Raw genomic sequence first — 23663 nt, 5'->3', positions numbered from 1 at the left:
AATCATAGAATGTATTGAAATTACCAAAATACCCTTGAAAGATTTTACCATAGTCACATTTTTTTAATAGCAAAGAAGATTTGATTAGCAAATGAGAAATAAGTACAAGTGGTACACGATCAATACAATAGGATTAAGGACAAGTAGTACTCTCCCTCCCAAAAGACACATCCGATTATTAACTTTCATTGCTTAGTAATTTTACAAATTAAACTGATTATCAGAAGACACATTCGAAGAATAAATTAACTAAAAAATGACACATTCAATTATCAAATTAACTAAGACAAAGTACATTTAAAAATATTTTTGTAATTTAATACATTAAAGATTAGTGACAATGCAACACATAACACATTCAATAATCAAAATGCATGTTCATGATATAGAGGAACAAAATAAACTCATTAATATTTTTCTTTTGTCATATGGTTCTAACTGCTTAGGATTCGTCAAGGCAAAGCCGGCATCATGAATCTAAGGTCCTTTAATTTTTTTTATTCTTTGTTGGCCACATATCCATCAAACTTACCAAACAAGACAAAATGGAATGTGTTCTTATTCTGTTCCTTTCTTTAAAAAGAAATTCTAAGGAGTGAACATCAGCTTTCCATTTTTATAACTATTCTCAATTCTCAATTCTATCTATGATATAATATTTTATATTTTTAGATACTTTAATAAGAAGAAATTTGATTCCTCTAATACAAGAAGTCCTTTCAAAAGAAAGAGTGAGCATATACAACTTTAGACTTAAACGATTAATTTTAGTAACTGTAAATTTATCCTATAAGCATAATGACCCTTGAACATCCAATCAACGACTACGATTGAATATAATTTTTTTTAACTTAATTATGTTTTTGATCCTTGTAAATATACCGAACTGTAATTTTAACCACCGTAAGTTATTTGATTTGTTTTTTTTTTCTTAGCAAATTTCCAAATCATTCATCTTTGGCTATTAAGGATTTTTTTGTTTGAAAAAGTCGATGAGACAAATTTTAAATAATGTGGTAGTATTTATTGAATTTCTTGCATATATTATGAATATGTAATTTTTAAATTTTCTTCATAAGGTCATGTTTATGGTCTCAAGCCTTATATTAAGCCAAATTGTAGCTCCTCCACTGCCTTTTATATATATATATATATATATATATATTGTGATTGTCCAACTTTATATAATGAAATTATTGCATAATTTTCCATCTAATGAAGATTTCAATTGGTCAATTCCCATTGGCAGTGTTGATGATAACATAAAGTAGTAAAATTTATACTCCAAATTGCCCCAATTACCTATGTGAGTGACAAGGACTAATTGATAGAATTCCAAGTCAAGAATCTTTCTTGACAAACATGTGAAGTGTGGTTTCTGATGCTTTCAAGGAAAAAGTAAAAAAAAAAAAAGTTTATTCTATAATTCATGTCACTTTGAATTCTTCTCTTAACTTTTGGAATAAGGTTCTTCCATTTGTCAGGGGAACAAAAACATATGCAGGCATAAACTGATCATAGGTCAAATAAATTTGATTGTTTATTATTTTTTTTTATTACAAATAAATTTGATTCTAAATGCAACGTGTGAGGTTTCTAAGAAAGTATATTGCACACAATTCTATTGGATAAGTTCTTTGCTCCTATAATAAAAAAGTGGAAGTGAATGAGATCCCACAATGATGAAAAGTAAGAAGAATGACACATCTTTTTAAGTACTTATGTGTATATATTGAATTAAGACATTAAGTTTATAGTATAGTTTTGAGTTGTTTCTTATTCCATTCATCACAAGGTCTCTCTCCTAAGAGCATTTTCTTTATAAAGAGAAAGATATCTATGAGTGCAACTAACACTCATTTAGATTTTTTTTTTGTCTAGAAGAAAAAAGGATGCAAGAGTTATAGAAACTTGACACAATTTGAGTTGAAACCCTAAGGAAGTGCTCTTGAAGATTTTAGAACAAATCAATTTCATTTGTCGACTGGTAAAAAGAATGATCTTTAGCAAGTTTTAAATTGTGCTCGTGATCGCATCACATTTTTTCATATTGTGGAAATCGGGTCAATACAAAAACCTAAAAAAAGAACTTTATCGCAACTCAAATCATGATCTCAAAACTTTATTTATGTGTTTTAACCCGAACATGATGGTTCAATCGGTTGAATCTTGAACTGGCCTTTACTATGGTTCAGTTATTTTGACGGTTCAATAGCGATTTCATCCCGGTTCTAACGGTTTAAGGCAGTTGAACTATGATCCAAAGGTCTTGTTAGTTCGATGTCAAGTTTGGTTTTTAAAATATTGTTTTCTTTAAGACCTTGATCTTGAGAAGAATAATTTTCTTGTGCATCTTGACTTGAGTAATGACTATGATAATTTTTTTTTCCTTCTATTGAAGAGAATGTACTACCATCATCATCAGCAACATCAGCAACAAGCAAGGAACATGCATGCTTTAAGGATGCACATGCAAGGAGGAGGAAATGGAAGTTCAGATTCAGGACTTGTTCTTTCAACTGATGCTAAGCCAAGACTAAAATGGACACCAGATCTTCATGAACGTTTCATTGAAGCAGTCAATCAACTTGGAGGAGCAGATAGTGAGTCTATTCATACCTAAATTATATATGTACAAATTAATTGTAAATTTTTTTTCACTGTCAACCAATGTGATCCATCATTTATATAACCTTTAAGATTGATGCTTAAAGTGTAAAACATCTTTGGACTGTTAGTGCATATGAAAATTGCAATTTTGAAGCTAATTTAATTACTATTTTCATGCAGAAGCTACACCAAAAACAGTTTTGAAACTTATGGGAATTCCTGGACTTACATTATACCATTTAAAGAGTCATCTACAGGTAAATACATTATACATCACTGCCCTTTTACTATTTGTATTTATACCATATAAATAATTTTTAGTTTTGGACATTCTATATTTTTATTTGAGTAAAATCTTGCATGTGTTGCACAAAATCTTCCATCTATTTTTATTTGAAGGAATTGTGTTTAGTTATTGATTTACTTTCTTGATGGCAGAAATACAGGATCAGTAGAAGCATGAATGGACAAACAAATACTGGCAGCAGTAAAATTGGTAAGGGAACATTTTTATTTTATTTTATTGTTTTAAATATTATTTCCATGTCTTTCATAAGAAGAATATGAGCAACACAAATTTTTTCTTTTATCAAGCACATAATTTGAAAAATGAAAATGAATTTATCTTACTAGCACCAACTTCAGAAGTAGTGACAAGCAGAATGTCAGAATCAAGTGGAATTCATATGAAAGATTTAAGCATAGGACTCCAAACAAACAAGTAAGAACAATATTTAATTGTCAAAATGTTTCCATTTTGTTCAAAATATAAAAGAATATTCTCTAATGTGAGGAAACACTAACAAGAATAATTTCTCAATCCAGAAATTCAGATATAAATGAAGCATTAAATATGCAAATTGAAGTGCAAAGAAGATTACATGAGCAGCTTGAGGTATAGAAGGTCTTTTGAACTTTAACTTCAAATACTTATATTCATACATTTGTAAAAAGATCAAGTGATTTGAATCCTCAATTTGGCCCCTATAGGACCTTTTAGATTAGATCTTGAAAAACGATAAATTCAAATGAAGTCGTTGAAATTGTAAACCATCGGTCATTTTAGTTCAAATGATATCTTTGAATAGCATATGTGCTTGACATTGACAACACATGGACAAAAATGATCAATGATTTACGGTTTACCCTTTTCTATTTCTCTTATTCTATGCGCTAACCTAATAGATTTGGATCATCTTCCATAGTACAGTGATTTTTTAACTAAGACAACATATTACTGCATGTGGTACAACTTTTTTACATAAAAAAGTTTGTTTCTCTGCTGCATCGTGTGAGAGAATCGCTTCGTTACCTAACAATGTCTGACTACTTCTAGGAGTAAGTTGCGAGTTTACTTAATCTAATGACCGACAATCATTTGTAATTGTAACTACTATTTTACTTTAAGTAACCAAATTTTAAATCACTTCATAACAAAATCTTCCCATCAAAATGTAGTGAAGTTTGCAAGTGTTATAGTTGCTTCTTTTCCAATATAGTATACAAACATTTTGATCCTAATATAATTGAGGCGCCGTCACAATTATTATTAAATTTATCAAAATTACAAAACATACCTAAATGCGTCTTTAAGCAGGTACAACGACACTTACAACTACGAATAGAGGCTCAAGGGAAGTACCTTCAATCAGTGCTTGAAAAAGCTAAGGAAACACTAGGAAGACAAAATTTAGGAGCTATGGGACTTGATGCTGCAAAGGTTCAACTATCTGAATTAGCATCAAGAGTATCCACTGAAAGCCTTGATTCCAAATTTTCAGAACTAAAAGAAATGAATGTACTTTGGCCTCAACAAACACAAGAAGGTGAAACCATTGATTATTCAATGGGGAGTTTCTTAACCAATAGTGAGGACTCTCAAAGAGACCAAGAAATACATAACAAGGGCATGAATTATGGAGCTTATAATGGCCCATTGTGTGAAGAAGTGAAGGAGAATATGATGTTTCTTCCCTCATCAAATGATAAAGTACTAAAGGGTAATTTTTTACTCCCTCATGTCCTATTGATAATCGACAAATTTCATTCTTTGAACGTGTTTTTTGTCTGTGTGATTTAGTCTTTTATTTCTTATAAATAGGACCGGATGAAGTACCAGAAAGGACGTCAAGTCTCTTGTCTATGAACATAGGAGTTCATGAAGAAGAAAACTTTTGGGGGAGAAATATTACAAAGGAAGATTTAGAGGGTGAGGAATGGAAAAGAAGAAAAAGTGCTGAATCTAGTGGAGTTCAACTTAAACTTAATAGTGACAAAATTTCTCAAGATTATAGACTAGCAAACTTTGATATGAAACTAGACTTGAATTCCCATGATGACAATGGTGCTTCTTCTCACAGCCAAAAATTTGACTTGAATGGTTTCAGCTGGAATTGCTAAGATTTTTAGCTGGAATATTTTGCATCTTGTTTTTGGAACATGCCATTTATGACAAATTTGACAATAACTTAGTTGAACAGAATAAATTGCTCTCCAACCAGCAGATTGTAATGTAGAATTACTTATGTAGACTAAATGAAAAATGATTGTTATATGTATGGATTTAATTTAAAAAGGTCAAATGTTTTTTTTTTCTTTTCAAAATGCTCAAAGGTTTTTACCCTCTTCTCTGAGAAAACGTATTTGTTTTCCCTCTTACACAAACCCTAACTCTCATTCACTCAATAATCATTTCCCCCCTCCTGGTCTCACACGAACCCTAACTCAATCGTCTTCGTTCTCACTCAATCAATCGCATTCTCTCGTCGTTGTTCCCTACTCAGGGTCGTCGTACACCATAATTTTTATAAAAGTAAATATCGGTATTCTTATTGTCGTAAATCTGAGTTAAATTGCTGCGAAGCCCTAAAATTATACGGGTTTTCTTAGGGTCAGTCAACAAAATTAAGAAAATGGATTCTAAATTAAGAAAGTATTCATTGATGGAACCTCCTCCCTAGGTTATTATACCCATCATTTCTTGTAAATCCCACTTTTAATTTGCTCTTCATGTTTTTATAACAAATATTCAAGGGAAAAATAATATTCCCAAAATTTTGAAACAAAAAAAAATAAATTCAAATTTCAGATTTTTCACAATATTTTAAAATTTCAAAACTCCAATTTTTTCTCATTGTTTAAATTTTAAAAAATTAGCATCGGTCCAAGTGATACAATTTATAGAATAAGTAATTCTAGTTGTAACGTGATGGATGATTTCTTCTTCATCATTACATGTTTGATTAGTAATGATGAAGAATTATTTTAGGCGTTGAGGAGTTGGAGATTGCAGTTGATGATTTGAATTGGTCTATGTGATGTAAATTAAATTGGATCGTCTCTTTCTAAGCACTCTCTATTGATCTTCTCTCTTTCTTGATCTTCTTTCCTTATATTTTGTCTGTTGATTGATATTCTCTCTAAAATTTGAAGAGATAAAAACAAATTGTGGTAGGAGGGATAAGGAGAGAGTGAATGGAAGGACAAGATTCAGATTTATTGTAGGGGTAAGGGACTAGTTGGGGTCTCCCTCGAGGGTTGACATAATGATGTAGATTTGAGACTTTGAAATATGTTCATTTCAAGATCGCAGTCCGAATCTTCAAAATGCTAATTTTTGTGAATTATTGCATAACGAGTTTTGCTCTGCCTTTAAATGACTTCCTTGCTAGCAGCAGACAATGAAATTAGTAACATATAAAAAAAAATTAAAAAAAAGTGAGTATATTTTCTAGGAAAATGCTAACGAGTGCTCTAAATACACTCTTTAAAGACTTTAAATAGTACATTTTGATGAAAACTTGTGCATGTAATGTAACAGAAATCGGAACATTAAACTTTTTCAATGAATAATATCTTAATCGAAAATCCTTAAAAGGTGTTTTTAGAACACTTGTTAGCAAGACCCTATTTTCTAACAAAATCCAATCAAAGACGAATGCTACCTCCTCAGTTGGACTCTGTATTGGTCCAACGCTCTTTAAGAAAAAACTCCTTTCATAAATATATGAATCCTGCTCTTCTCCCAACATGTTTTTCTCGTTCCCAACTGAACTTTCCAAAATACCCCTGCGTGAGTTAACTCACACAAATGTAAAACAAATGTGACTTAGTTTTACACATGCGTGACTTAAGTCACGCCGCGTGAATTAACTCACGCTAGTTTTCAAAATAAAAAAACATGGCTCTCTGATTATTGATGCTTGAAGGAATTGATTATTGTTGGTATGATTCACAACTAACAGTGTAGCCATTAACGAACAAACCACCCTTAAACTTTTGGAAGAGTTGGTTTTTCACATATAAAAAATGAAACTAAGGGTACTGGAAAACCAAAGAAGCCAATGTCAACCTTTTTCTATCTAAGTGCCATTTTAACACGTTAGGCCAAAATAATATCAATTGAAACATAACCCACAATAAGATTTGAAAATTAGTGTGAGTTAACTCACGTGGGGGGTAACACCTGAGTGAGTTAACTCAAGCAGCGTGAGTAAACTCACGCTGGGTATAACACCTGCGTTAGTTAACTTACACTGCGTGATTAACTTACGCAGGGGTATTTTCGATATTTCATTTGGACGCGAGCAAAATATGTTGGGTAAAGAGCAGAATTCTAAATATATCACTTTAAGGGTAGATGTGAGTGAGAAGCATCGTAATAATTGTTGGCAGGCGGCAGCCAAGTTTTAGCCTGGGGTTGTTACACATTTCCTGCCAATGAGTTAATCCTGTGATGCATTATTAAGATAATTTTTGCATTATACAAAAATTAATTTTAACAGTTAGATCAATAAATCTCACATTTAATCAAATTTGACACGATCAGATGTATTGATTTAATGGGTAAAAAATATATTTGTTTATGGTACAAAACTATTTTACTTGTGCACATTAAATAGAATCATCCATAGGATATATCAATATATACAAACATTTGACAAAAAGCCATTGAAATTATGAAATTCTTAGAAATAATGAGACATCTATGAAGCCCCACAAGGTACAAACCTATGAAGCCCAAATACGGGTACGAATGTGGGTACGATACGATACGGATACGCGGATACACGATTTTTTTAAAGTTTAGGATACATTATGTTTAAGATAAGTTGACAGAATTTTTATAATAAAAATTATATGTATGTAAAATACGTGAAGAAAATAAACATTGATTTCTCTTCATTATTATGTAAAAGTCACAATTTTTAAAAAATAATACATGTGATCAAAATAAAAAAATGTAAAATTTTCTTATGTTATTATAAAAGTCACAATTTTTTTAAAATAATACATGTGATCAAAATAAAAAAATGTAAAATTTTCTTATAAGCCATATTATATCTAATGTTGATTAACTGAATCACCGATGTCTCGTTACCTTCATCCACAAGAAGTATATTTTAAGTGATTCATTGAAAAACAATTCTATTGATGCGTATCTAAAATTGAATCATATACATCTCAACTGAATTTTTACAACATTGTCTCACTTTTCACCCTTCATCTTTTTCTAGGATACGTATTTGTGAAGTATCTTAGAAGTATCTTTGTGTATCTGTGAAGTATCATATAAGTATCCAATAAAATATTTTTTAAAAATTAAATTCTGATATTTCGTGGGTGCGTTTCCGCGAGTATCCATGGAGTATCGGTATCCGATACGGGTACGTCTCCGTTTTGAAGTATCCATGTTTCATAGTTACAAACATGTTGGTATATTCTTGCATAGTATGGTTCTGATCATATAGAGATATTTTTTTAAAAAGATATGGTTGTGACAAATACTATAGTGTCAATCAAATGAACTAAAATACACAAAGGAACTACATTTGTTTCTTAAACTTTAATCTCAAATATCAATAATTTTTTTTTACTAAGGGCCATATATACTCTTTATATAAAAGAAGAATAGAGCGTAAGTAGGGATGGGAATAGGTTAGGTCGAGCTAGGCTTTGCAAGACCTAAGCCTGGCCTGCCATAATTTTTTAAAGTCTAAGCCTGGCCTGCGGCCTGTCATAGGCCTACTTTTTAGGCCTGAGTCTGACCTTCTGAAAGCCTGATACGGCCTGCTAGCCTGTTTAAAAGCCTATATCTTATGAACTTCTTTAAATAAGCAAAGTGATCTAAGTTTAAATGGACTAGCGAACTAATAGTTTAGTTAGATTAAACTATCTTTTGATAATCAACACGAGGTTTTAGGGAATTCGACTATATATTGTATCATATTTCTATTCTAGTTTATAATAATACATTTATATATGCAAAAAATTAATGTATACTAATAAAGCTTAAATTATTGAAAAGGTTTACAAATTTATATTTTAATTTAAAGTACAAAATATAATATAATAATAAATAATATTATTCATATTAGTTAAATAGGTCAGCCTAATAGACTTAAGAGGCTTTTTGAGAAGCCTGTGACCTGGCCTTTTAAGCTAAATAGGCTTAAAAAAAAGCCTAGGCATTCTCTATTTAAGAAAAAAGTCTGGCCTGGCCTGGCCTGTCGTAGGCTAGATTAGGCCCCTGTATGCCGGTCTGGCCTATTCCCATCCCTAAGCGTAAGAGACTATATCTTTCAATGTGAAACTTCAATAGTAAAATTAGAGAAAGTTGCATATTTGCGAGATATTTAAGTGTTGAAACTAAATAGCCAACTTAGCAATAATGAGACCCTTAAAACAACTTTATTTACCTTCATTGTATTCATAAGAATTATAGACATTGTTTATAGCTTTTTTTTTTTGGTACAATATTGTTTATAGCTTTATATGACACAATTTATTTCTAAAAAAATATTTGTAACTTTAGATATTTTCACAGAAGCAGTTGATCTCATCAATAAATGCGATATTAATCCTTATACTTCTAACATATATTTTAGGATAATGCTTCTATAAAAAAAAATATCTATAGATTTTTTTGTTAGCTTTTAAAAAATTGATCTATAGATCTTTTTGTTAGCTTTTAAATGGTACTCCCTCCGGTCACTATTACAAGCAAATTTTGACTTTCATCGCTCTTATTCCAAAGATCGACAATCCACAATGTCTTATTGATTTCCGCCCCATTGCTCTGGTGGGATGCTTATATAAAATTTTGGCGAAGTTGTTGGCAAACCGTTTGCGTCAGGTAATGGGAACGATAATCTCAGACACTCAGTCAGCGTTTGTAAAAGATCGCCAAATCCTTAACGGTATTCTAGTAGCTAACGAGGTTGTGGATGAGGCCCGCAAATTGAAAAAAGAGTTGCTCTTATTTAAAGTTGATTTCGAAAAAGCGTTTGACTCAGTTGATTGGGGCTATCTTGATGATGTTATGGGGAAAATGGCGTTTCCAACTTTGTGGCATAAGTGGATGAAGGAATGTGTCAGTACCGCAACAGCTTCGATTCTCGTAAATGGCAGCCCTACTGAGGAGTTTCAATTGCAAAGGGGATTGCGACAAGGTGACCAACTCTCGCCTTTTCTTTTCCTCTTGGCAGCTGAAGGTTTGAATGTTCTAATGTCTTCAGCAGTTAACTTAAATATGTTTACCGGTTACTCCATAGGAACGCACACCCCCACTGTGCTTTCCCACTTGCAATTCGCGGATGACACGCTTCTACTAGGTGTCAAGAGTTGGGCGAATGTCCGCGCTTTGAGAGCAATTCTAGTTATCTTTGAGAATATGTCTGGCTTGAAGGTAAATTACCACAAGAGCATGTTGGTTGGTACTAATATTGCTGAATCTTGGCTACAAGAAGCCGCTTCTATTTTGTCTTGTAAAATTGGTAAAATTCCATTTATGTATTTGGGGCTGCTCATTGGTGGTGATGCTAGACGCTTGAGTTTTTGGGATCCGGTTATAAAGCGCCTAAAATCTAGACTGTCTGATTGGAAAAGTAGAAATTTGTCTTATGGTGACCGCTTGATTCTCCTTAAGTCTGTCCTGTCTTCACTGCCAGTCTACGCCCTTTCTTTTTTCAGAGCTCCCGCAGGTATAATCTCCTTCATTGAATCTATTTTAATTTTTTTTTGGGGTGGGGGTGAGGATCATAGAAAAATTGCTTGGGTAGATTGGAATACTATTTGCATGAGTAAGGGGGTTGGTGGTTTGGGGGTAAGGAGATTACATGAATTTAATATTGCCCTTCTAGGTAAATGGTGTTGGAGGTGTTTAGTGGACAGGAAGGGTCTGTGGTTTAAGGTGTTGTCCTCTCGCTATGGAGAGGAGAGAGGTCAGTTAAGAGAGGGTGGCGTGACAGGTTCATCTTGGTGGAGGGAGTTAATTAGAATTCAAAATGGCATAGGTGTGGAGGGTTGTAGTTGGTTTGAAGAAAGTATATCAAAACGTTTAGGTAATTGTTTAAATACTTTATTTTGGTCGGATTGTTGGGTGGGACGGTGTCGTTAATGGACAAATTTAGGAGGTTGTATGATTTATAGATTCATAAGGACTTGTCGGTGGGAGAGATGTACGCTTTAGGTTGGGGTGAAGATGGGGAGGCTTGGAGGTGGAGGCGACGTTTGTTAGCTTGGGAGGAGGAGTCGCTGGTGGAAATTAAGAATATGCTTACTATCGTTACTTTGCAGGTTACTGAACTAGATGTCTGGCTTTGGCAGCCTAATATTAGTGATGGATACACCGTCTGTGGTGTGTATCAAATGCTCATGCGGCAGGAGATACATAACCATGACGTCGTTTCTGATGCTCCTTGGCATAAGAATGCTCTTTTGAAGGTTTCTATTTGCGCGTGGCGTCTTCTCCGCAATAGATGGCCAACAAAGGATAACTTGATGCGACGAGGTGTTATTTCTAATGATTCCCAATTATGTGTTACAGGATGTGGAGAAAATGAAACAATAGATCACTTAATCATACATTGTCCTATTTTTGGTGATCTATGGCAACAAATTAAGACTTGGATTGGTTTGTTTTCTGTGGACCCTCGACAGGTTTCAGACCATTATTATCAGTTTGTTTACTCTTCAGCTGGTTATGCTCCAAGAAGGTCTTTTCTTCATTTGATTTGGCTATGTGGTATTTGGGTTCTTTGGAATGAAAGAAACCAAAGACTCTTTGCCAACACAACAAAAACAACAGAGCAATTACTTGAAAAGGTTAAGATTACATCTCTCAAATGGTTGAAAGCAAAAAATGTATGCTTTCCATTTGGTTATCATATGTGGTGGCAGCGTCCCCTTGCTTGTTTGGGGATTGGCTGATGTATTTTTCCGTGCTGTCTTTTTTGGCTTTGATCAGTACTATTTTGTAATCTTGTTTTGTTTCCTTTGGCACTCCTTGTGCTAGGGACCAAAACTTTTTTGTTAATATATCTCATTTTGGCTTGTTCAAAAAAAAAACAAATTTTGACTTTTTAGGTTCATTCAATAAATGATGTATGTGGTCTATATTGTAGACTACATACATTATTTATTGAATGAATCTAAAAAGTAAAAATTTGCTTATAATAATGATCGGAGGGAGTATATAAAGAATGTTTTATTTGAACAAGTATAACTTAATATATGATATTTTTTATTTTTTTTACATTACTCAATATAGTGTGTTGTCCATTTTTGCATACTACTTAACTAGATAAGGATAATTTGTTGTCAAGAACTGTTAGAATTGAATTTTGATAAATTTATGAGATTTGCAACTATGAATGCTAACTTTTAAATGGTGTTTATTTCTTTTTAAAATGAAATTTGCAACATCATCGTCAAGTATCTTTATTCCTACTTCAAAGTCAACTTTTAATGAGTTGACTTATAAATTAAATGGGTCGAATACATAGTTTAATTTTAACTTATTTATTTAACGAACATAATTTTTAATTCAAATTCAGCTCATTTGATTCATAAATCAAATTCAATGAATTAATTTTTAAATTAAGTTTCAATCTAGTTTCTTGTTAATTCAATTCATTGTCGGCCCTACTCAAAGTTAATATTTCATATAGAATAATATATTATTTTCTTTTCTAAAAAAAAAAAAAATTTGGACCGTTAACTTTGCTTGAATAGCTGGTGACCGAACTCCTGATTCAATGTCAGTGTCTTCTCTTAATTGGAAGATAAAGTATTTCAGCAATAGCTTATCCACCAGTGTCATTAAATTTAAAGCAAATGTGTAATAAATAACAAAGGTAATGCTTAGTAACAGCATCCCTTGTGGTCCATTTCTATTTTTTTTTTTTTGAGAAATTGTGGTCCATTTCTATAAATATCACATTTTTTTTCTCAGACAATACATCCAGACAATGCTAATCTAGATTTCCTCCACAAAAACAGTAATGTTTGTTCAAGCCTAGCTAATAATGAGATAATAAGATGTTGGGTTAAATAAGTAAATGGTCCCCCTAAATATATCAATATTTGATTTTAATCCCCCTAGAATATTTCATAGGTTTTTGGTCCCTCTAAAAATTTTCATCCATTGCTATGCTTACTGCCCTGTTCAAGAGGTGGCATGAGGAGACTAATAGTTTCCATTTTCCTACGGGAGAGACGATCGCCACATTGGATGATGTGGCATGTCTACTACACATTCCCATTAATGGGTAGATGCTAAGTCACAATAAAAAGGTCTTCAGGAGGTAGGAGTTGTGCCTATGACGGAGTTGATCGGTGTTAGTACTCTGGGTGAATTATGTGCAGTCAAGATAAGGTTTTTCTCCACTTACCTGAGCAGGTGAAGAGTCAATACAGACAAGTGCAAGACATCCCTATATCACCATTATATGTGTGTGTTCTTGGTGTTGCCCATGTAGTTCAGGCTTTCTTGGATTTCCGTGTGCACGTCATACCTTAGACATAGTGGGGTTTGGTGGTTGAGGTTCCATTGCAGTACACATCAGGATACTTGGTATGGTTCTATCGGGGGAGATCCTCTTAGGCCAGCTAATGAGAACAAATAATTGAGCATGACCATGCTAAAGATAGGCTAGATTCACCGAGTATTGTAATGAGTTACATCAACTTGTGTGATGAGGGTTTGAGTGGTGACTTCACATATGAGGACTACCGTGATTACGAACCAGCTTCTACATATTCCATTAGCAGAACAAGGAGGCAGTTGAGGAGGCAGAGGCAAGGGCAGGACATGTCACAATGCTTTATTTTTGTTTTGACTTGTTCATGTAATTCGTAGGATTAATTACTTGATCATTTTTAGTTTTGGTTTTAATGGGGATGTAAATTAATGACTTGATCATTTCTTGTGTTAATGAATGATTTGATTGTATTATATTTATTTCATAAATGATATGAATGAATGGCTTTGGTTAGAATGTAAGATGATTTTATGAATGATTGAATCAAAGTATGAATGAAGTAAAGTTTATATGTAAAATAAAACAACAATTCTATCAAGAAAGTTGTCTGTTTTTGTTATCAGGAAACCACGACAGTTAACTGTCGTTGGTGTCAGCTGCTGTTAACTGTCGTTGGTTAGATCAGTAGTTAACTGTTGTTGGCACTAGCAACAGTTAACTGTTACGGTTCCCATTTTTTGTGTGGTTAATGATGATGCACCGACAATTTATGTGGTTCAAGACACTCAAAAATTTAGTTAAATAGGCATGTTTGTTGCATTTGTTATAAACTCAACAAAGAACTAAGAAAATTAATGTTGGATGTTGTTATGAACATGTTGGTTATTATAAGATGAGTGATGGTGGAGGGAAGGAGTTCCAACATCGTTGTTCTGAACACATTCCCTTTTGTCATCACTCATCTTAGAAACTTAACAAAAAACTGTAAAAAAATTATACGGCAAATCTAAACACAGATGTTGTTATGAACCTGGATCAAGCTCATGACATCATCTAACACATTTCCTTTCATCATCATTCATGTTATAAATACAAGATAGATTTTTTCTTCCAAATCAAGTTTCTTTATGCACAAAAGTCAATATTCAATCAAATCACTTGAGTTCTTTACCTATCACACCAACCAGATGTGGTCTAGTAACTTGAGTTTAATTCATTACTATTCAAAATGTGAATATTCTAATATATGTTGGAAACTTTCATCAATCATTAAATAGAAATTTCAGTTCAATTCAACTACATAACTGGCCGAATATTATAATCAATAATCTCAGCACACATCACATCACACAACATTAGAGTACATAATTTTTCTCAAGTAAATAACATAACACACATAAAACTAAACCTAATTATTCTTTCTAGACACATAAACCACAAACATGACATGAAAGTTATAAACTAAGCTTTAATCATATGTTTGTTCATTGGCAATGGAACAGGGAAATCATCAATCTCATCCATCCAAGCATTTTTCAATGATTTAGGATCAACATTCTTCAAAGCATACCAAACAGCAGTATTAACCTTAAATCCAGATCCAAAAGCCATTTGCCATATTTTATGTCCCTTTTTAACTCTCCCCTTAGCTTCACAATAAGACAATTCATACCAAACAGAACTTGATGATGTGTTACCATATCTATATAGTGTCATTCTTGAAGGCTCCATATGAAAATCATCAAGCTCAAGACTCTTTTGCATCCGATCAAGAACCGCTCTACCGCCCGTATGCATGCAAAATTGATCGAACGCTAACTTAAAATTCGGCATGTATGGTTCGATCTTCTTCTTCAAAATCTTCCTCTCAACTAAATTTTTCACATACTTGAGTTTTTCCGAAATTGGGAGGACTAATGGACCGAGCGATGTTATGTGTGTACGAAGTGCATCCCTAGCAACATTCATGAGATCCTTCGATAGTTTAACACCGAGTATTTCTTTTTCGTCTTCTTCTTGAAAGACGCAATTGTAACTGTTGTCATCGGCGCCTACGTGAGTGCGCAACGAATGCATCAACTGATATTTTGAGCGGCTACGGTCCGATGGATGACTTGAGAGTAGGGCCGCCGATCCACCCATTCGAAAGAGACAATTAGTAAGGATCATTGAAGGGTTATTGCCTTTGTATATGCTTGAGATTTGATTTTCTGTACTTAGCACTAAAGCATATGAGTTTGGGTGTGCCTGTAATTGCATGTCATAAATAATCAAGCTTAATTAGTTAGGAACAAATTACATGTAGCTAGCAAGGAAATTGAAGATCATGTTTGTTAAATTTATTTGTAGGGTTATGTGCTAAGCTCACTTATTAAGGATTCAAAAAATAGAAAATAATTGATAAGTTTTATTTGTATATGTGTGTATTAACTTTGTAAGCATTAACAATCATGTTCTACTTCAGTATGACAAGTAACGACCATCAATTATAAAATATCTTCATTCAAAAAAAATTATAAAATATCTTGTATTGTACTAGTATAAAATTAAGTATTAAAGAAAAAAAGTATTAAAGTTACTTCAAAACAATGTGCATCATTATTTTTGTTTTTTTTGTTGGCAAAAGTATCATTATTATTGTTATTATGAAAGTGTCAGAATCTTTAATTCAATAATGGACCTATGATGATTGACAGTGAAACTGTATGAACATATCGACACTGTGACTGAACACATATACTGGAAGATACTTTTTTTGGACCAATTATATGAGAAAACAATATATGGAGTTACTTGTTTGCAATTAAAAATGTTCTCATATAGTGGTGAAATAGATACAGTGGTGAAACATATGTACTATGTGTTTTATTTTTTGCGTGTGAATTTGTATCATTTGCGGTTAACTATATATAAAGACTAATCTTTTAAGTTCAGTAGAACCATAATAAATAGCAAAACTCTTCTTCAATAAATTTACTCTTCTTCAATAAATTTAAAAGTATGTATATGTTATTTTTTTTGGTAGTGGCCGGGGTTTGAACCCCGGATCTTGCATATTTTATTTTATGCATTGTCCCAACCAACTGAGCTAAACTCACGAGGACAAACTATGTATATGTTATGTATTAATAGCTAATGATTTGAGTAAATATTTAATTTATTTACTCAAGTATCACTATTTTTCTTTTTCTTTTTTTGGTACAGTATCACTATTTTTCTATTTAGTCACTAAAATATACTAATATATGCAAATTTTTCTATTTTCCTTCAAATTAATACAGCTAATGTTATTGATCTAAATTTAGACCAACTACACTTTTTTTATTTGTATAAATTTGGGACTGCAGAGAGCATTAACTAATAACTATCATTATGTTAAAATTATCTGTATTTTTTTGTTATAGAGAAAAATAGTTAGAGTGAGACAATAAATATTTAAAGCTACCCTTTTGCTATATGTAAATAACCAAAAAAAAACAACTAAAACCGAACTACCTTAGTCCTACTCAGATACGGGCCTATAGGTTGGAGCTTGAGGGTGCTTTAGCTCCCACTCTTTTATAATTTTTTTAATAATATTTTGAACCATAAATACATATTGATATCTCTGCTATTAATTTTTTTTGAAGGAATATCTCTGCTATTAATATTATAAAGAATTAGATGCAAAACTATATGAAATTGATGAATGGTTAAATAATTGTTTATTCGTTTGTATAAATATATTTCCAATAACCTTTTAGATAAAATAAAAATATTTAATATTTTAAAAATATGAAAAACTATATAGAACAATTATAATGTATATACATTCTTTTATATATATATATATATATATATATATGCTACCTCTAGTATTAAAATATTTGGGTCTCTCAATGGTCTTACTTACTAAAAAAAAAAAAAATGAAAATGTCTGGTCTTTAACATCTTTCAAAAAACAAAAAAAAAACATCTTGTATTCTTGTCAATATATAATTGTACCAACAAACAAGTATAAAATAGTACCGACAAACAAGAAGCAATATCACAAAAATAAAGTTTCCTTAAATAATTTTGTACTCTTTTTTTGACAAATAATTAATTATTTTACTATAAATTAAGATATTTATAGAAAATAAAGAGAGACAAAAATACCTCAAGAAGACGTTTGGCAAAGTCCACTGCAATAACACCAGCACTGCATCCCATACCACTAAGATTATAGATCAAAATATTCCCTCTAAGTTTATAATGATTAACAATAGTATCTGAAAGTGATGGTGTAGGATTAAATAAACAACAGTTCACCACAAGAATTCCAATATCTTTAGCTTCAACTTTGGTTTTCTCAAGAAGTTCATCAACAGCTCCAAAAAGAACTAAATTTGATTCATTCCTTGCTTCATCAAGTGTTAGTCTTGGTGGAATTTCTAATAATGCTTCAGGAACATAAGTGATGGGTCCCACACCTGACCTTTCTAAAATCTTATGAATCAAAATGAAACTTTCTTCATTAAGAAAACCAAAATGTTTTGCTCTATCCAACAACATTTCTTTTGTGCAAATACAATTGTTTTTTGGTTTGTGACATGCAAAATCTACTAGGTATATTTTGTTTGGTCTAGTCATGAAAATGTAGTAAACTAAGGAAGTAGCTAAACAAAATGATTTTATCAATATTGATGGTTGAGGATTGCAATATTCATCATTGACATAAAAACAACCTACACATGATGTAGCTACTACTATTAAAAGTGACATGAACAAAATGTTCATTATGTTTGATATCATATAGAAATGCTTCAACATTGTTGGTTCTTTTTTGTGTGTGAATGTTGTTGAAAAGGATAGCTAGGGCTATATGATATTGTGTGAGACAATAGTAGTATAGTTGAGGTAATTTATATAGGAATGACTAAGGTAGGGTTTTCATAAAATAAAAATAAATAAATAAATAAATAAAAAAGAATAAAGTAAGGGAGTATTTTTATTTTAGGCACTGTTTATGTTGGTAAAGAAAGTTGGTAAAGGAAGTTAAAAGTCGGATTGTGATAGTTAGAAGTCATAAATATTTTCTGTTAAAAAATTAGAAAGTCATAAATATTAGTAAATGTTTTTGTCGGGTTCGTACTTTGTTTTAGTTTCCGGTGGGTGAAGAAAAGTAATAGTACTATAGCTCTTCTCTCCCATATTCAAGGAACAATTTTTGAGAAATAGGTTTATGATTTTTGTTTTTTCATTAGACAAAATGACAACCATCATCTTTTTTTTTTGGTTACTAAATGACAACCATCATCTGATATTTATACAAGGTCCTCTATTCAAACTTAGGTAAAAATATTAAATATAACAACAATATTGATATTGTCGGTAGAGATAAATTTATCTTTGAAATAGGTTAAAGGTCTACTACCTTCCTCAATATTGTAAGTGTAGTTATCTAAGTTAAGAAAAATTTAATGTAATTACTCTTTAAATTCAAGTATAGTTTATAAGTATAGTTTATAGTTGTTCTGACCTCAAGTTCACAACATTACGTTTCAAAGCATTGTCCGCCATTAACTTTGTATGAATCATTAAGATTTTATCTTTGCAAAATATGTTTTGTTGGGTTGAAAAGTATGATTGTTGTTTATGAACTAACGTTAGTTTCAATTTCTAAATAATATGAGGCTTTTGTTATGTATTAGAACGATCATATATATTTTTGTTGTCAAATATCATAATGGTCAGGGCGGCGTAAGGGTAAGGCAACCTAAACCCTCGCTTTAGGCCCTTAAATTTTGAATTTAGAATAAAGGTCTCACAATAAACAAAGTTATGTATATATATCAAACGAATAAAGACTACACAACAAATGAATTATACAACTTTGTCATGTAGTAAAGAGGGTAGACGCGAGGTTTTATGATGCTTACAACACGGGTTCATAAGTTCCCTATACGACTTTACAATGTGCACTATTTTTTCGTTAGAAGTGCTACACTTGCATCACTTTCACTTATATAATGCAATTGTATGCAATATTTATTTTTCTTTTTAATTGTAATGTTTTTTTTTTATAAAACCTATGAATTTATATTAATTTCTGTCATTAAAAAACCTTAGATTATAGTACGTTTTAGGCTTCAAAATGTGTTGAGCCGGTACTGATAATGGCAAAAAGTTCACCTTGACAAATAAGTAATAAATTCAGGGTTCGAACTCCAGCTCATGTATATTTTATACAATGTGTAAAGTCCCTGTCAATGCTGTTGAAAATTTAGATCAATGCTGTTGAAAACTTCAAAAATAAAATCTTAAAGATGATATGAAAATATCTTATGACAATCCTAAAAAGCTATACTGATATAAAACATTGATCCTTGCTGTACGAAAAAATAGCCAAAAATGGGAAAAGATACCTAACATCAATTCATGTCGTGGACTAAGCAAAATAATTTTTTTAACCTTATCCTTCAAATTTCAAACCAACTCCTATCAACCATATTGATGACAATAATAGCACGATTGGTCACATAGATGACATTGCAATACAATGTCTATATTATCCGGTCTAAAAGATGATTCCATTCAAAGTTGGTAATGGAGCAATTGTGAGTAGTCTAGGTTGGTTGCCTCAAAGGATAGCGAGGATATAGGAGTCTAGAGGTTGTGTATGATTAAGGGGTCGATTAACGTTAAGAGTGTGTTTTGTTTTTATGAGAAGATGTGAAGAGAAAAATGTGTGAGAGAGAGTCGGAAAAGAGAGAAAGAAATGAAAAATGTAACTGATTTGATTGTTTGGTACAAGAAAAATAGAAGAGAAATAAGAAAGAGATAAATATAATAATTTTTTGAATAGACAAATAAGTCCCTTCATAAAAAAAAATAGGTTTTTTTGTTTCTCTTTACAAATTGTCGGTATTTCTCTCGTTTTTCTTTGCAAGTGTAGGGAGAAAAGAAAAAATTTGCAATTTTGTCTCACAGTTGGGTCAATAAAGTTTAATATTGGATATGTGTGGCAATTTTTGTCTGTATATGAGCCATTTTTTTTTATAAAATTAATAAAAAATATTTTTAGTTGGCAGGCCTAAAGTGAGGTCTTTAGTAGCTTTACTCTTGGGGTTGCTTTTTTGGTCTATGCTCTCTCTCTCTCTCTCTCTCTCTCTCTCTCTCTCTCTCTCTCTCCAACTTCTCTCCTACGCCAAACAAAAGAATGTCAATCGTCTCTTTTCAACTGTTTTCTTCCATATTTCTCTCTTCTCAACTTCTCTAGAAACAAACAAAGGTTAAAGTTCTTAGGGGGGAATTAGGAAGAATAAGGTTGGTACTCCATCTCGTCCAACAACCTTGACTTTATAGCTATCTAAGAAGCTAAGTTTCAACTTGTTGATGTCGCCTTTTGCCAAGTTCTCTAGGGTAACCCTTTTTGTTTTGTAGCTTCACACTAGCGGTTGGGCATGTTGGATCGATGTAATGGTCGGGATGATATCTAAAGGGAGGGGGCAATAGGTACCCCATTTTTGAAGGTCAATTCCACTTGAAGGAGACACCACCCCCTATATCCTTGCTGTTTGAAAATTTTGAAGAACTTACTGCAACTGAGACTCGATCCACTAGAAGAGGAGCGAATATATTTCAACAGAAGAAGCTGTACTGCCATTCGTACGAAGTTTCCATCAAAGGCGAATATATTTAGAAATCGGATTCATGATGTTTTAGTGTTCCATTGTTAACTTGTGTGATCTTGGCTCAAATATTCATGTCATGCCATTGTCAACTTGGAGGAAGATTCCTAGGCTTGAGGAGAAGCCAACTCCAATAGCTATAGGATTGGCCAATGGAACAACGATGTACCCTCATGGAATAGTTGAAGATGTAATCTTACATGTGGAATGTGTCAAGTTTTCTAGTAGACTTTATCATTCTAGAGATTGAAGATGAATGTGATACAAAACTTATGTTTGGGACCATTTCCACTGCTAAAGCCTTGATGATGTAGTTTTCTAGGATTCATTTAAATTTGGTCTCTAAAAATAGAAAGTGACATTATCTCTAAAAATGTGGTCTCCTCAGGTATTATATGTCATAAAATAGTTCTCTTAGTACCTAGTTCGAACGACATGATTGCTTGGTAATTGCTTTTTTTTTTTTTTTTTGAAAGATGCTTGGTAATTGCTTGTTCTGTTGAAAAGAAGGATAAGTAGTGAATATCTAACTCTTATTTTAACCTTCTTTCCAAAATTGTATCCACGATTTACCTAAGTCAAGTTAGAACTTGTAAAGTCCTCTAAAGGTGGGTGCTTTGCATTAACTAACATGTATCAAACTAACCAAATAGTTTTGAATTAGCATGTTTTAAAAATATATGGCTCAAACTAAACAAACTAAAAAAAAAAAAAACCTAATTATGTTCGTGCTTTTGACGAGTTCTTATCTTATCTTATCTGATGCTAATCTCACGACATCACTTCATTAAATCTATATATTTTTTTATGTATCAAGATAGATCTTTTAGTTCAAAGCTTTTCCTCATTGCTATGCACAAGGAAATCGTATTTAGGGGCGGTGTCATTTTTTTTTCTTTCCATTAATGCATGTGGTCTATTTAATTAATGTTAATTTATGTGGATGTATTTGCATATGAGTATAAAGTTGGTTCAATCCTTCTTAATCAATATTTCACATGATAAGCATTGTTGCCAGTAAATAGTCTTGTAAAGAAATAATTTGTCTGATTTACCATTGTTGTTTTTTTTTTGAAGTAAACATACTCATTACATTTCATTTATAATAATTGTTTCAATACAAGAAGGGATATGATAATAAATTATGGGACTAGCTAGAAATGTAGCCTCTCTTGCGAGAGCATGAGCCGATCCATTTGCTTGTCGCCTAGTGAACTCCACTCTGGAGTTGATGAAGAATGCGGAAAAGAGAGCTTTACAAGAAGCGATTACATGTCCGAACTCAGAGACATCATCTCTACAGGAGTGGAATGCATCACGAGTAATTTTAGAATCAAGCTCAAAGTCGATATTATCCAATGACATATCACTAAGCCATTGGAGAGCTTCAAATAAGCCCATGGCTTCACCAACCGTAACCTGATGCAGACAAGGGAAGTTTGTCATTTTTGCCAAAACGAAAGCCCCTTCCTCATCACGAATACAGATACCAATGCCCGTACGGTTGTTTGTTGAAGAAAACGCGACATCGACATTACACTTGTACCGACCAGAAGTTGGTTTCTGCCACACTGCCAAGGCATCAGCTGCGGAATCAGCATCTGCAGATTGAGAATGCAGCAGCGTGTTTGGTGCTGCTACAGTAGCGTGGCTATCAGCTAGTGTTCTAGAGTTAGAAATCTGCCATTCAGAAAGCAGCACACGCGCACGGTCAACAACAGCTGCTGCCACTTCCGCTACATCCTCCCAAATCTTTAAATTTCGGTGTTTCCAAAGGCTCCACACCGTAGCAGCAAAAATCACTTTCTGTTCTGCCGTAAGCGTATCAAGTAATGTAAACACAGTGCCTATATCAGAATCTGCACTCAAGTTTGCAGCACTAACATCAGTCCAAAGCCCCGACAAGTTCCATACTTGTATAGCAAAAGGGCACGCAAAGAATAAGTGTGCCATATCCTCAGGAGTTGATTCACAGCTCACACAATTCGTAGGACACTGTACTCCTTTATCATGGAGTCGAATCGCGTTGGTAAACACCTTCTGCAGACTCTCCAAATCAAATTCCGAACCTTGGGGGGTACTTTAAGTTTCCAAATGCTTGACCACTTACCGGGACAACAAAGATGTGAAGTATCAATGAGTTCCTCTACACACAAACGGTAAGCACTCTTAACTGAATATTTCCCATTCCTTTCAGCTTTCCAAACCAGACGGTCAGATTGCACATGAGCAACAAAGGGTGTGCTCAGAATTTTATTCGCTAATTCAGCACTAAAAACGTGCCTGACAGTATTCTCATTCCATCTCTTGTCATTAGGCATCATCAGATTGTTAATAGACATCGCATGAACAAACTGTGCTCCCTCAATATTTGCATCAATACATTCCCCATTTAGGATCCATGGTTCTCCCAAAATACGAATAATATGTCTAAAAAAGAGTAGCTCTCATGAATATTGCGTCTCTTTTTTTACATAATTTTTTTTATATGCAGATATGGGCCTAACTGGTCCAACAGGTTGCATAGCCCACTATTATTTGGGTCGGGTTCGGTTTGAGTGACTTACTCTAATCCATTTATACGTGTTGGTCTATCGGGTTGAAGTGGGTTGGGTTGGGGCATGATAAGTGTCAAAGA

The 23663-nt window shown here is 32.7% G+C and overlaps 4 protein-coding genes across 5 annotated transcripts; 2 read left to right on the top strand and 2 right to left on the bottom strand.

Moving 5' to 3' along the window:
- Positions 1-1758: 1758 nt before the first annotated feature.
- LOC146913733 (myb-related protein 2-like) lies at positions 1759-5185 on the top strand. Of its 2 annotated transcripts, none has more exons than XM_085716946.1 (8): positions 1759-1987; positions 2402-2603; positions 2791-2867; positions 3049-3106; positions 3256-3331; positions 3436-3505; positions 4208-4610; positions 4712-5185. In XM_085716946.1, the coding sequence occupies exons 2-8, from the start codon at positions 2405-2407 to the stop codon at positions 5008-5010; spliced, it is 1182 nt and encodes a 393-aa protein (XP_085573072.1). In that variant the 5' UTR covers positions 1759-1987; positions 2402-2404; the 3' UTR covers positions 5011-5185. The 2 variants fall into 2 exon arrangements, with proteins under 2 accessions (XP_085573072.1, XP_085573071.1); XM_085716945.1 differs by having other exon boundaries at positions 3244-3331.
- A 5813-nt stretch (positions 5186-10998) lies between these two features.
- On the top strand, positions 10999-11823 carry LOC146913732 (uncharacterized). Its single transcript, XM_085720419.1, has one exon. It carries the CDS (start codon positions 11068-11070, stop codon positions 11818-11820), a length of 753 nt encoding a protein of 250 aa, XP_085576545.1. The 5' UTR covers positions 10999-11067; the 3' UTR covers positions 11821-11823.
- Positions 11824-14620: 2797 nt separating this feature from the next.
- Positions 14621-18228, bottom strand: LOC146913731 (3-ketoacyl-CoA synthase 20-like). Its single transcript, XM_085716944.1, has 2 exons — positions 17511-18228; positions 14621-15620 (listed from the first exon to the last, which is right to left on the bottom strand). The coding sequence occupies exons 1-2, from the start codon at positions 18162-18164 to the stop codon at positions 14835-14837; spliced, it is 1440 nt and encodes a 479-aa protein (XP_085573070.1). The 5' UTR covers positions 18165-18228; the 3' UTR covers positions 14621-14834.
- A 3886-nt stretch (positions 18229-22114) lies between these two features.
- LOC146913730 (uncharacterized) lies at positions 22115-23367 on the bottom strand. Its single transcript, XM_085720976.1, has 2 exons — positions 23136-23367; positions 22115-23094 (listed from the first exon to the last, which is right to left on the bottom strand). The coding sequence occupies exons 1-2, from the start codon at positions 23365-23367 to the stop codon at positions 22115-22117; spliced, it is 1212 nt and encodes a 403-aa protein (XP_085577102.1).
- Positions 23368-23663: the final 296 nt, after the last annotated feature.

This window comes from Medicago sativa, chromosome 6 (assembly GCF_051527215.1).
Source record: "Medicago sativa cultivar Bolivia chromosome 6, Bolivia_mono, whole genome shotgun sequence".
Lineage (NCBI taxonomy): Eukaryota > Viridiplantae > Streptophyta > Magnoliopsida > Fabales > Fabaceae > Medicago > Medicago sativa.
Note: the sequence above shows the minus strand (reverse complement) of the source record. Positions and strands in the feature narration are given on the sequence as shown.

Excerpts from the sequence above, each read along its gene's own strand:
- LOC146913733 (XM_085716945.1), top strand. The coding sequence starts at position 2,405 with ATGTACTACCATCATCATCAGCAACATCAGCAACAAGCAAGGAACATG. Across the intron at positions 2,604-2,790 it reads TCAACTTGGAGGAGCAGATA|AAGCTACACCAAAAACAGTT; the intron begins GTGAGTCTATTC and ends ATTTTCATGCAG. Across the intron at positions 3,107-3,243 it reads TACTGGCAGCAGTAAAATTG|CACCAACTTCAGAAGTAGTG; the intron begins GTAAGGGAACAT and ends TTATCTTACTAG.
- LOC146913732 (XM_085720419.1), top strand. The coding sequence starts at position 11,068 with ATGTACGCTTTAGGTTGGGGTGAAGATGGGGAGGCTTGGAGGTGGAGG.
- LOC146913731 (XM_085716944.1), bottom strand. The coding sequence starts at position 18,164 with ATGTTGAAGCATTTCTATATGATATCAAACATAATGAACATTTTGTTC. Across the intron at positions 15,621-17,510 it reads TTGCCAAACGTCTTCTTGAG|GCACACCCAAACTCATATGC; the intron begins GTATTTTTGTCT and ends ATGCAATTACAG.
- LOC146913730 (XM_085720976.1), bottom strand. The coding sequence starts at position 23,367 with ATGTCTATTAACAATCTGATGATGCCTAATGACAAGAGATGGAATGAG. Across the intron at positions 23,095-23,135 it reads TTCACATCTTTGTTGTCCCG|GTTCGGAATTTGATTTGGAG; the intron begins GTAAGTGGTCAA and ends GTACCCCCCAAG.